Source organism: Pithys albifrons, chromosome 11, assembly GCF_047495875.1.
Source record: "Pithys albifrons albifrons isolate INPA30051 chromosome 11, PitAlb_v1, whole genome shotgun sequence".
NCBI lineage: Eukaryota > Metazoa > Chordata > Aves > Passeriformes > Thamnophilidae > Pithys > Pithys albifrons.
In genome coordinates, this window is record NC_092468.1 from 19,929,954 (window position 1) to 19,944,427 (window position 14,474).

A 14,474-nucleotide genomic window follows, 5' to 3' on the forward strand; every position below is an offset into this window, starting at 1 on the left:
AACTGATGCTACCATGCTCAGATGCTGAGTCTATGGAAAAATTGTGTTACTGCAAAGATATTGGTTCAATCCCCTTGAATGGCTGCAGCTAATTTAATAAGGGCATGACTGTATGAGAAGAGAAATTAGCTGAACAATTTTTAACTGGGTATTACCTTGAAATTGCCATTCTCTTTAGAGTTTGTACTAGTACAGTTGTACTGCTGTAAGGTCACAGCTTGTACAGTCAAACAAGTGCAGGAATCCTCTTGGACCAGGCTCACACCAGACAGATTTTTCTCAGCAGCTTCTTTAGTTGGACTATTTCATGGCTGGTGATGATGATGAAGATGAAGAGGTGAAGCCTGCAGCATTCCCAGTGTTGTCTCAGGACTTTGAGACTTCACTTTCTATTCAAGTGGGAAATCACTGCCTTTACATCTTCTCCAGATGTTTGGGCTCTTGTGTTTCTTGAGCCCTCTCTCCTTGCTGTATTCGCCCCAGTTTACAATGGAGATAAGAGCACTTCCACTCTGGGAACATTTTGTGAGATAAAGTGACATCTCCTCGATTAGAAGAACTAAATAAAAATAAACACTCTGTTGTCCTAGCTTGTGACATTTAGTAAGATTGCTGCAAGGTGCCAAGCAGGGATGTTCACACTTCAGCTTTAGATTTAGATGTTCTAGAATAGAAATAAGGCCTGACATAAATAATCTAATTAAAAAAATAACAACTAGTAAAAGGCCCTGTGAATTTGGTACGTGGAATACTTATACATACTGTAAATCTCACAAGGGTGCCTGTTATAAACTTTTGATCCCTGTGAATACTGCACAATGTTTTTCATATTGCACCTCTCCATTCTGGGGTTTTCCAGCCCAGTTTGTTCCCTGCTCCCCCAAGTGTCCAGCTGGGACATCAAGAGGTGAAATGTTTGTGCTGGGAAGAGTTGGAACCAGTCTTGGAAACAGGGTAGATTTGCCCAGTTGCTGAATTTCACCACCATGTTTGTCTCATTCATTTGAACTTCCTACAGGAACATCAGTTCCTTTTGCAGGGGATGAACATGATGTTAAAATGGAGGAGAGAAGGAAATAGCAGAGTAATGTCCCCAGTGAAGCATCACCTCTCTTTGGGGCAGCAGGAGTTGTCAAAACTCACGGTTGCGGTGCTGATGCTTCAGTAGGTGGTTAACAGTGCCAGGGATCAGACGGATAATTCCCTTCAAAATTATTGTTTTACCTCACTCCCTGCAATTACTCAAGTTGTTTTGCTATCCCACAGATCTCTTCCTTAATGTCAACAAAATGATTATAGCCTCCAACAGCGTCAAGATGTTTCACCCACAGGAGCTCTGCTGAAATGTTTTATGGTGCGACATGTAGAAAACAGCGTTTGATGTGTAAATGTCAGGAACAATCAGCTTCCCTGTCATAGAACAAAAAAGCACAAATACAGGCACCAAAAATGTCACACACACACACACACACACACACACACACACACACACACACACACAACTAAAGGGCTGCTTTATCACAAGGTGTGTAAATCACTGTGTAAATGGCCAACATCAGTGAAAATCCACCATGCCACAGCTCGGTGCTGGCGAGGCTGTGCATCGTTTCTGATTCAGGAATCACAATTGGCAGCAGGGTCCTTCTTTTGGCATTGGTGACTGAGCTCTGATGGTGGAGAGAGGGTCAGGGACAGCTGAGAGTGATGACACTGAACACAGATCAAAAATCTCAACTTGGGAGAAAGTCAGCTTTACAGGAAGGAGATCACTCTGGGAGCCACATGGGTTGTTCTAGAAATGAGTTGCGATGGCCCCCTTGGCTGCGTGGTCCTGGGGGCCTCACTTGGATACCTCTCTTCTTGGCAGAACCTGCAGGATAAGGTTTTGCAGCAATGATGATCATCTGCAGCCTGAAGCCTGTCACGTCACGGGCACCAGGCAATGAATCCCGGTGTCCCCACATTGGTGGTACAACAAAACTCCCGACAGTCCCATGCCTGTGCAGAAAGCAGTGGGGCACCGTGGCAGCCAGGCTGGGCGCTGCCATCTCCATCTCCCCATCCACCCTGCCACTGGGGGTGCTGACCAATGGGTGGTCAAATAAGGTTTGTTGTCAGTCCACTAAAGACTTTGTGACTCCAGTCCCTTTGATGCTGAGGCTCCCAGATCCACCAACGACGGTTTCTGCAATTTTAACATATCGATCAAAACTTCATCTTTGCAAATGAACATTTATGAATTCCCTGGTGCATCAGCACTCTTCATTTCTTGGTAATTCAAGCTACAGATAACAGTTTGATGAAACAAGCCAGATCTGAAGGCAGAAAATATTGAAATCTAGGAGATTTAATTTAATATTTTTATTACATATTTTTGGAACCTTCATTATACTCCCGCCCCCCCAGGAATTTAATTACTAAAGGAAAATTGTACTACTGATTACAAGATTGCAGGTTCATTTTCACTGCTGAGAGCTCCTTTTTTTTTTTTTTTACAGCTCACGTTACACTTGCATGACTTGTTCTGTAACATCTTGAAATTTTTAATGCTATGTTGCGGAAAGGTACATATATATAGGTGAAATAGGGAAAATACTTGTTTTGCAGTCCTTCTGAAGGCAAAAATATTAATTTCTTAGTTTGAGTAGGCCTGCATATGGTTTCTTTGAGCTATTGGATAATGAGTTCACAGTGTGCTCCCGGGATCTGCCTTGCATTTGTCCTTCAGGCTGGGTGCAATGTGAGAAACCAAGAGAATGATCTTTAATAAAAACACAAGAAGGGATGTTTTCCCTAGGGAAATAAAAATAAATTATGAAGAAATCACGCATGAAATTATACTGATAACTATACTGTGGTAAATATTTGATGGATAGGAGAACATTTTTGTCAGAATCTCAGTTTTTCCAGTAAATCATTGCACCTGGGCCTTGTAATTCATAATTCACATCAACCAACAGTCCACACTGAGTTTAGGTCAGGAGAGATTTCTAGATGTGTTATGATGATTATCTAACAATTCAGTTAAAAGACCCATAGAATTGGATGAGATTTTTGTCAATTTCCATGTCATAGCAATGGAGAACTTTGACTGAAACAGCATCATGAATATTGGATAAGATCCTACAGTGCTGCTCCTCCATGTTATGATATTATCCAAGGATGAAGGTTATAAATACATGAGTTGTACTGTTCATTTTCCAGTGGGTAAAAACAAAGAAAAAAACCCCATAAACAAGTTCTAATACACAATTAGATATATCTTTTTCTTTATATATATATCTATATATATATATCTGTATATATATCAAGTAAAAAAATCTAAAATAGTTGGAAGTAAAAAATGAAAAAATAGCTGATTGTGGTTTTTTTTTTCTTTACAATGATATGGTAGCAAATACAAGACAAATGCATAATAAAATTTTACATAAGGAGTTCTGGTCCCACCTCCATCAATAGGGCTCAGACTAGATTAGAAAATGGAACAAGGTGTTTTTTGGTTTTTGGCTACAGCTTCTGCAAGTGACAAAGATTATGTTGATAAGACAGAAGGAAATTATAGCACTAAACAAAATAGAACAAAACTCCAAAGTGTTTTCCAAAACACCTTAAACTTAGGGTACAATTTACTTCTGAACTGTGGGAGCAAACACAAAGCATCACCAAGTCCTGTTGAGGCTGAAAACACTGTACACTTATCCTGGCCTCAATATACCTCATTTTTGTGCCACCTTACCACAAAAAAGCCTCCAAACCCTTATCAATGGTTTCCCTCTCCACTCCCCCTGCAGCCGCTAATAAAAAAGCTAAAGCCATAAATCCTTTGAATGGGCTGAGCCAGATGTGAGACCTCAATGATGCACAAGTGGTTGGCTGCCCTTTGTCCAGTGGTGAATTTCCCCCAAATCCTTGACATTGAAATATCAATTGACTAAGCTTGGCAAATGGTCACACTGAGCCCTATTTTGGCTGTAGAAAAGAAAGAAGTACTAGTCCCAGCATTAAACAAGATCATATAGACAATCAACACAAAACAGTAACTTCTTCAGTTGTCTGCATAATAATAACATCATGTTTGCATATAGAACAGCTTTTGCATTATTGCTCTACTTATAAGAATATAGTAAGGAGCTTACAACTGACTTGCACATTACAAACTTAAGGTTCTTTGGTGAAGAATGAGAAAACAGTATTTTCACTGTAATTAAATTTCAGAGAAGTTTTCACTTCTATCTGTTGATCCTTTGGATTCTCTCACAGAGGAGGGAAAGGTACTGAGTCAGCTTTACCATCGCGACGATGGCCACCCCACCGATCATCATGCAGGTGGGCCAGAAGAGGGAGTGGAACAGCACATTGGAGCTGTACAGTTTGGTTAATATCACGTTCTTCTGACCACCTTCAGGGTCATAGAAGCAGGAGAAGCGTTGGTACTTCCTAAAGTTTTCCATCACAACATTCACCAGCGACATGGATTCCTCATAATTCTTCCCACACTTGGGGATGTATGAACACTGGGAAGAAATAAGAGGGAGAAAAATATATCTCCAAACCAGTTACAATATCTGTTTTCAGGTGGCAATCAGGAAATCTCAAGATGATTATGCTTTTCGTAACACGAGTGGAATACTATTACGCTAATAATAAATTTATCACAGCTAAACTCAATATTTTGCACATCTACAGAATTTCCCATTGGAGAACCTCCAAGTGCTGTTCAAACATTAATGGTTTAATCTGCACAGTGTCTTGTGAGATAGGTGAATATATTATTATTGCTAATTTACACATGCAAAAATAGAGCTGATGAAGTACCTCTTCATCTTAAGTGGCACACATATGCTCACAGTTAGATGGGTAATTGACTCTCTGTAAATATAAATCTGATAGTTCAAATCTCACTTGGCTCAGATCAAAGTGATGATAGTGGGCGCAGGAGTTCACTCACAGAGGAGAGGGATGATGAGAGACCTTTAGACAAATCTTCCCATGGAACTAATGCCTCCATTAGAGACAAAGAGATTGTTTAGGAGAAAACGTAGTTTTCCTACTGATAGCCCAGAGGACTTTCATTCAGACTCTAGCTGAAGATCAGCCTGGTTACCAGGGTGGCTCTTTGTGTTCGTTTTGCTCTTAACCCCAGCATAAGTCCAACAGTTCCTCCTCTCTGAAGATGTTCCTTGAATTTCTGCCTCAGTCACAAAGGAAAAAAAGATTTGGGGGTGCCTCTATCTAGCACAGTTGCAACCTAGAGTTCCAGAGAATACTAAAGGCAAGTTAATAAAAAACACTACGTTATGGAGTCTATGCATTGAAGATATTCCATGGAACATACATGATAGCCCTGAGCTTTGCTGACCATTCCCTGCAAAGAGCTAATGAGGGCTGGTGAGGTGGTGGGCAGACTCACAAGCATTGAGGCCACATCTGGACCATTTTTGACCTAGAGCAGAAACCTATGAACTTGCTGTTGCTCCTGCTGGTCTGGAAGAAGATTGATGGGAGCAGCCTCACTCCTCTCATTCATGCACTTACACCTCTCCAAACGTGATAGTTTTCTACACCTGCATAGGATTTTGATTAACAGCTTCAGGAGGGGTGGAAATCTGCTACTTGACTTCTTGTTTAACATGCATGGAGGGGGCCCAGCAGGTCACTACTCCCCCCTAGTTATGAGGTGACAATGGGTCCTACCACATTCCTTCCTGTACTGCCAAACCTGCTTGTCCTGGTGAGCACCTAAACTAGCTCCAGATAATTTAATGAAAAAGTGAGTTTTGCAAAGGAAGAAAGATGTTTTGATTAAAATAATGCGACCCATGCCTTTTGATTATTATTATTTTAATGTACCCACTTTATAAATGGCCCTTAGTTCTTTTTCATGACTGCTGTGACTTTTTTGTAACATACTGTGACAAATCTCTAGTCCTAATTATGATCAAAGGATTAACCTCAAAACAGGATTTGATTGATTTATTGGCAAGTTATTAGCACAGAATATGATTTGAAGCACAGCAGAATGATTGTCTGGCGTTAGCAGACTGGAGCATTAATGGTAGAGCATGGCCACACTGTCATTATGAATATTTCATAGAGCTCTAGAAATAAGAGATGGAAAATAACAGAGCAGTAATATCTCATCCATCTTCCTGCTGGTGCGTGTCTGTTCCCTCCAGGATATTCGCTTCTACTCTGAGATCCTGGAGTCATCCTGGCCTCAGCTTTGAGAAGCTCCTTGGCATGAGGATATTAAATTGTAGTTGTGGGATGGTCCTGGCCTCCTTCCACATCTTGGCTTCCCCAGTGAGATCCCAGGGATAGCACAGGGCTGGCTCTGCCACGATGGTGACTGCTGTGTTTCATAGGTGATTGGTGAACAAGTAGGAAGTCACAATAATGGATGTGTTGATGTTTTCTTTGTTTTGATCTTCAATAGTTTTCCCCAATACCTGATAGGGAATTCTATATCCACAATTGTTGTGCTGTACCTGTGAATGTAGACTACTAAATTTATGCTGGTTTATTACAATTCTTCGTTGTCAAACACTTAGAAATCTGCAAGTAAACAATGTCTAGTGCTCTACCTCAAGTGAGAATTCTGTGACACAACATGACAAAGGTGGTTCTTGTGTTACTGGCAATGTGAGCACAAGAATGACCTACCACACAGTTACAAACAGAGCTTATAATGTTTCCAATTCTACTTTCCTAATTTAATATAGAAAAAATTCCTAAATTATAATATATATAATACATATATCCATAAAGGATTGGATAGGTATCCTGTCTGAACTACCTCTGGACATATCCAGTCCAATGCCCTGCTCAGTGGAGATTTGCTCAGGGACTTGTCTGGTCAGGTTATGAATATCTCCAAGGACGGAGATCACACAACTTCTCCAGGCGAGCTGGAGGCAGTTTTCTTTAAATCAATGATGTTACACTGATAAAGCTATTGCCAGAAAAGCCCCCAGTTCAGGCTGAGCAGTGAAATACATGACTCTTTTTATACATCTGTGATTGGGATTGGTGTCCTTGTAGACCCTGGAAACTTTGACAGGATGTTCTTTGGAAATCTTTGCAAAAAAGTGGTCAGGATGTCAATTTACATCTGTATTGGAAGGTGCAAAAGGTTTGAACCAAGTGTTGAAGGAGTTTCTGCACTGGCCTGGTATTGATTACTCCAGATGGAATTCTCCAGTCACAGCCTAGAAATGGGTCTACTGGAATCCACAGCTGAACACCTCTGTTCCACCTCCCTGCACCAGGCAAACTCCTTCCAGGGTTATAAATACTGGAACCCTCAGTGAGAAAGCCTGAAAACCCACATAATTTCCTAGTCTTAGGCAGTTACAGCTGATTCTAGTGATTAAATCCTGCTTGTTAACTCACTTATGGAGCATAGATATAAATCTGATGACACAAAAAGAATCAAAATGATATGAGATTAAAATGAGGTCTCTCTAATTGCTTTAACTACCACAGCCCTTCCTCAGGGTTACAGCCCGGCTCCGTGGTCCAGGCACAAGCAGACATCGGCTGATTTACCTCTTACAGAGGCTGTTACAGCCTCTGGCAGCTGAGGAAGGAAAGTGTGGCCATGGAAGCATTCAAACAATTTTGCCTGTGGCTATTGACAAGGGGCTGGGCTTGTCCTAAAGCCTAGAGATAAGGTACGCACAGCAAGAGCAATAAAAAGCTATGAAAAAATCTCATAAGCTTTTCTTGGAAAGACTTGAGCAGCTTGACAGGTATCCACAGACTTCCCACTGATTCCCACTGGAGACTGGCAGCAGTATGCAGTAGATCTCAATATATAAATTGCACCTACTCCTTCTGAGCTGACAGCCAGGTTAGACAGCAAGTCTCCTGGATAAATCATTATTTAAAATCAAAGTGGATTTTGCTCCATCCAGGTTGGCTGGAGGGGAGAGGAGAGAGACAGGCTCCAGCTGCTGCCGTGTGTGTGTGGCGGTGCTCAGGGAGGCAGAGAGGTTGGGGTGGGGGCGTGCTGACCTTTTGAAGGTCACTGGTGTTGGCCTTGAAGGCCAGAACCATGCTCTGCAATGTCCCCAGTGATGTCAGAGCTCAGTGAGCCAGGCATGGCTTTTTTCTTTGGTTTATTTAGCAAGAAGAAAGACAGAGAACACAGATCTGGGCAGATGGATGGAGAGAGACAGCACCCAAATGGAGCATCACCATCCAGCACTGCTTAGGACTGCTCAGCACCCTGCATGGGGCTGCTCTCTGTCCAGTACCTGTCCAGGATGCTGAGATGGTTGCACTAATCTGAACTTGGAAACTCTGATGATCTGAGCCAGGAACAAGAGGCTAGGTATTTTATTTTTGCAAACTTCCATTCAAAACTGCATTTGGATTCAGGTCACATAGCCAACAGCATGTCAGGAAAACCTAGGAATCCTCCTGAGAGCAGAGCTTAACCTGTAAAACAACCTTGGGCTGGAGAAGTATTTACTGTGCCTACATTAAATTAAGAGGAGGTGCCATCTGGGAGAATTTCAAAGTCCGTTTCAGCAAGCAAAAATCAGTAGCAGAATGCAGAGATTTATGCTGAATTTCTTGATTTATCTGAATCAGTGGAGAGCAGAGATTTATCTGATCTGTCTTAATCAAATTGCAGTGTGAGTGACACAAGCTTGCTTGTGCCCCAGCAGAAAATGGGATCTGTCCTGCTGAGGCTTCATGGACAGTGAGTGCCTCAGCCTTCACTGATGCCAGAGCAGAGGGGAAGAAGGGGCCATTCTTTTCCATTTCACACTTTAGATTCAGAGGACTCCATGTCTCAGCCACAGGAGTTAATTATCCAGCGGAATAAGCAACCTAGTGCAACCATACTGTGCTTTGACTAATTTTAATATCACTTCATCTTAATATGCAAAAATAATTTGGTCTACTGAATGACTGCCATAAATAGAAACACAGTAGGTTACACTGTCAGCAGGCTGAACTGGGGCTCTGCTGTTTTGGGCTCTGCTTTGCTCATAGTTTGGGGTTCAGTGACTTTGGATAACTGAGCAGTTAATGCATATCTTGCATCTGCAAGTCTGATAATTTCACTGCATCCCAGTTCACTGCACCCAGCAGAGTCAGGGACCCAGGCACTGCAGAGATGAAGAACAGAAGGTAGGCAGTGGGATATTTCTTAGTCCAATCCTGCCTTGCTTTGTGGAAGGAGCAAAGAGCCACCTGTGAAGGCGCTGCTTGCCTGGGTGTGATGCACAGCCCTGTGGCAGCCACACAGCTGTGGCTGTGGCTGGCGGGGAGGTGCCTCCTGTGCATCTGCTGCCTCTTTACAGCCTCCAGACAGGAGCTGTCTCCATCCCACCTGGAAGGAGTTATACTGGAGCTTGTACTTGCTGAAGCAGAGGGGGGAATTCTGCCGGTTTGTTCAAAATAATTGTTTTGGTTCAGTGTCTGGAATCAGGGGAAGTTGTGCTACAAAATGGGCCAATTCCTTAGCTTATTTACACCCTAAAGCCAGGCCTTTTATTTATCTGCTGCTACTTTTTTCTTGACAGTCCCCACTCAGCAAACTTTTAAGATCTTTGCACTATCAACAGTGGCACAGCTGACTGCAGTGGAGATGCTCAGGGTGCTGAGTTTGTCACCAGAGACGGAGATGAGGACACATGTGCTGTTGGACACAGGGCTCACCTCTCCTCTCTCCCTGCCACTTTACCTGGCCCTGCAGTAATGATGCCATTTTCATTCTCACCACTGTAGATGCTCCATGCACATTGCTGAGGGTATTCACATCATACAGAGCCATACCTGGGTAGGGAGTGACTTGTCCACAGCTCCACAAGAATATCAATATGACAAGTGCTCAGTGCTACCCTGTGCCTATAAAGCACTTGCAAAGGATGAAGGAGGCTCTAGCCCTTGGAGACAGGACCCTGTGAGGCATGAGCTGTGCTCACTGTGTGGAATGGAGGCTAAAAACTGACCCCTCCAGACATGAGCTCAGTTTGTGCACCAATTTCTGCTTTCTCTGCTCTGTATTTATCAATGAAGTAGGAGCTGGAAGCCTTATATTGCTCTAAAGAGAGGAATGGCTATAACAAGGTTAGCAGCCCCCTAGAAACCCATTTAGGAAGAAATTTTATTCTGTGCTCCTACCTCAGAATTAATTTTCATTGTTTCCTCGGTGTGGTAGAGTAGGAGCTTCTGGCCAGAAGAGGTGAGATTAACGTACACCTGGAGGCAGGGGTACTGAGAGATTTTCCAGCAGTCTGGGCCGCAGTTAAATGAGCAGTTGAAGGTTTCTGTGATGGATGCATTGAGAAGCGAGCACTGAGTCTCTTCTGTCCAGACACTAAGTAGGAAAAAAAGAGACATGAAAGCATGGCAAGAATGGGCAATAAGGAGTAAATACATCTCAGGCTTCCCATCAGGAATATGCTGAAGGCATCTTGTAGGAGAGGGTACATGTTGCAGGGCTCTAAGCAAAGCTTGGAAATTCTTGCTTCACACATCACAGACAGTGTTTTATTCTGCAGTACCCAAAGTTTAGGCTTTGGGCACAAAACTACCCTATTCATTTATGCCTGTGTGTAAAGGGAACTGGAACTTTGAGTCTGGAGAAGGAGTATTTGAAACAGTATCGGCAGAGAAGCTGAGCAGCTTGCCCTGGGGAGAACACAACGCACTCAGTGCTGCCTTATGACAAAACACCCTAGGCCAAGACTGGAGGGTTAACCACCAAGTTCAGGTCAATTTAAAGTGAAGGTTGGGAGGACAATTTTGAATTACCAGGGCATGTATACGCACATGCATGAAAACACAGTAACTCACAAATTGCACCCCATGCAGCCCTACCTATGGCAAAACTTTTTCTAGTGGTAGTTTGCTCTGTTTTCTCTAAGTTAATTCAATGGTTGCAACCATTCTGTACGATTTCAGCTTATCTCCAATTCACCAGAGGCTAAAACTGTAACGATGGAGCCTGGGTGTGCACTAGCAATGTCCCCTTGGGTCTCTGGCATGTACTTAAAAATCTGCAGCTGTATTTTCCTTGGGGAAAGGGCACATTGAGGGCTCTGCAAAAAGGTAAGGTTTCATCCAGGGTTCCTTTTTAACCCTGTTCAGCCCCTCAGCTCACCCTCAATGGCTGTTCTGCCCTACCCTGCGTGGGCTGAAGGTCTGTTTGCCTCTCAACAAACCTACATAAGGCTTTACATAGTTAGCGATATCCAAGATTTCTGACTAATTGTATTGCTATCTTACTTTCACAGTAATTCTGCTTGTATATTCCATTTTACATTTATATTAAACTATGCTATGATTTCTGGGGGGAAATCAAGCAAAAGGATTTTTTTTCCCTCCTGGGCAGTATTTATTGGTGGGGTATTGCTGTAAAGCAGAAAAACCCCTGAGGGGATGTGACTGTGTGAAGAGAATTGACAGCAAAGACTTCTGGGTTGTCTTCTCCTCACTTTCACCTTTCTGGCTGCTGTTTTATTCATGCAGGGGGGTAATAAAATAACACCTACCTACCACAAACTTGTGAAGATGGAATATTTGATACTCTGTAGGTGCTTCCATATCTTCTGGCAATTTTTTTCACATAGCTTGTAATATAAATCATCTCTTTCCACATGAGCGATTTTGACCTTAGCAGCCTCTGCAATTGACCCTGATATTGCTGAAAGGTCTAGGACAGCAATTTGGAATAGCAAATGCTCTTGGATACTTAAGAGGTCTTGATCTCAGTTTTCAAAATCTAAATTTTGTCTGGCCTTGAAAATGGACAAATAACTTTATCACATAAATAAGATATTGTGAATCAGTACGGCTCATCCTCATCACTACTTATTCCTTATCATTGCAGGGTCAAGAAGGAATATTCTCTTCCAGGTGCACCAGTATAATTAAGGATGTTCATAGCAGTTAACTGTAGGCACTTACTGCATAGATGCCTTTGGTGGATAAGCCAATATGTGTGAGACATTGGCTACTGCCCCAGGGTAGTTTGGGGCTTGACTGACTAATATTTTGATCTCCAGTTACACATTTTTCATTCTTTTAACTCCACCAATCAGGGCAGAAAATGCATCTCTGACAGCCTTATTACAGTCTAGGCTGGGTTTTAAATAGGACTGGTGCTTGAAAACTGATTTCAAATGCTGCTAATGAATCACAGGCCGAACCCTCTGCTCCATGGCAGAGGAGAAAGCCAGAGAAAGCCTCAGAAAAATTAAGTGCAGTGCAATAATGATGAAAGATGATCTTTCACTTTCAGCAAATTACAATATTTCATAAGTATTTCACTTGCAAAGATGTAAGTAATAACCAACATGTAAAACTACATGCTACAAAGAGCTAGATTTTTTTCCCAAATTAATTCTACATCCTTCATTTGAAAGCATGTTGTTTCTCGAGGCTGCAAAATATTCCTGATTTTTATGCTGAGTTTGGGCTTTGCAGCAACAGCCCCTGAGAAGCTTATAGGGTTCAGCATAGTGCCGACCAGCTGATATGGATATTATGCTGGTGTTAAGCTGTGCCAAGTCTAAAGCCTGTGCATCAAGATTTTGTCACCTGGGGATCTATTTCTTCCCTCACTTTATGCTGGTGTTCCTCAAATTGCTTTTACTGTGGCTGTGCCTAATTTACACTGGGGTGAGGTGAGGAAGTGCAGTCAGGTCTATGTTGACCAAAGGAAAAATCATAAAACTTTAATAAAAAGAGTCAAAAGAATAATTCACATGAAGGCAGCTGGAGCAGCGAGTGTGAGATCAGGGACCATCATGAACTTACCTTTGCATGTAGGAGCGCAGCAGTGTGATCCCCAGGAGGAAGTACATCATGATAGAGCACACCATCATGGCCAGCCCGAGGAGTATGGCCCGGTCTTCTCCAGCTTTTAGGGCGGTGACTGTTTTCCTTTTGTCCAGTAGATCATGATCCCTGATTTTTTGGTAAATATTTCTGAGGTTGAAAACAATACATTCTTATGTGAAGTTCATATTTAATCAATGAAGCCTCTACAGGGTGGGCAGTTCCACCTCTATACCCATCTCATGGGAGAGAAAGGCTTAAGGGTCCTCAGGTGTCCTTTTTCAATGGATTCACTCTGACCTGGTGGAAACTTATTCATCTTCAAAATAAATTACAGCGATTTCTGAAAAGGTAAAAACCTCTTACAGCAAATACAAAGATTAGACACTTGTGCCGGCTCAGTAAACCCTTTTTGGTACAACTTCTTTGGCTCAGTTGAATTATACCATGGGTGCATTTGACCTTGTCAATGCCATCTTAGGCCACTAGAAGATGCTCAGGTGTATGAGGTGTCTTTTCTTCAGCTGAATATGATAACAGGTCTTATGTTACCATATGTAGAAAATAACCTAAGGAAAGTTGTCATTAACATTATCTGAAAGGACCATGTTCTCTTTTGATTTCCCACAGGCTACTGGTTTGGGCAATTTTTCACCCTGAGTGTGACTCAGAGCTCATGAAACACTATGGGGATTTTGCAATTGATTTCTGGTTTTTTTTGATTGTGAGCTTATTTATTTTATTCATAATATAATTTCTGGAAGCCCAGTTACTCCTTAGAGTGAAAACTCTCACAGAAAATTATACAGCAAAGCTATTTGTTCTGGGATTATAAAAAAAAAAAAGGAAAAAAGAAGATACAACAAACCATTCCCCCTTCAGCAGAGAGTCCTTTGCATTTTCTAACCATAAGTCCTTCTTTCATCTCCAAGCCTTTGATGATTCAATGGGTCATGAGGACACAATGGCGAAGAAAGAAATATTTGAGTACATTTCAAACACACTCAAACTTTGTGGGTTTAAAATGTACTTACAGACCTGAGGCTGGTCAAAATCTCCTGTGTTTTCTGTTATGGTCTTTTGAATCATCCAGGCAGCACTTGAAGCATGTGAACCGCACACCTCTGAGCCCTGGCACCACCATAACATGGACACAGTAGTACACATGGAAGAAGTTCCTCTTCTACTGTCTGCAAAATGGCAGGTGAGCAACATCAACATCACTTTGGGCTCTAGCAAATCCACCACTCATTTAAGCTGAAACCACCAAGTTTAACTCGGCCATGGAAAAAAGCACTGAGCCAGATCAGCCAGATAACTTATATTGACTATTAAGGACAACGAAATAGAGTTAAGACAGATATAAAATCATACATAAACACAGCAGAAACAACAACAAAAGTATATTTAATCATAGACTCACTGAGACTGGAATTGAATTTGTATTTAGATGATGAGTCATAGTTAGGAAAAACACATATGGTGTGGGGTTTTATAACAAAAAACTTGCTTAGATGGTACTGCAGTCTATAGTCTCCTGTATCTAAGAGCCCTTGAGGTTTCTTCATCCAACTCTAATCTACATCTTTAGATGTCCATGGCTTCTCTTCAGAACTATTCTTTAAAGCTTATCAATGGTAAATGAAATGGTAATTCAGCCTGTCAAAATTTTC

At 42.0% G+C, this 14,474-nt stretch overlaps 1 protein-coding gene across 5 annotated transcripts in view; it reads right to left on the bottom strand.

The window, feature by feature from the left end:
- Positions 1-2,346: 2,346 nt before the first annotated feature.
- The window catches only part of KCNMB2 (potassium calcium-activated channel subfamily M regulatory beta subunit 2), a 143,414-nt gene continuing 131,286 nt past the window's right edge, over positions 2,347-14,474 (bottom strand). For 4 of the 5 annotated variants that reach the window (XM_071566663.1, XM_071566661.1, XM_071566662.1 and 1 more), the window contains 3 exons: positions 12,781-12,951; positions 10,141-10,336; positions 2,347-4,514 (listed from right to left, as the gene is read on the bottom strand). In XM_071566663.1, the coding sequence (XP_071422764.1) occupies positions 4,230-4,514; positions 10,141-10,336; positions 12,781-12,951 (652 nt within the window). In that variant the 3' untranslated portion in view covers positions 2,347-4,229. The remainder of the gene's footprint in view (positions 4,515-10,140; positions 10,337-12,780; positions 12,952-14,474) is intronic. The other variant, XM_071566660.1, reaches the window with a different exon arrangement.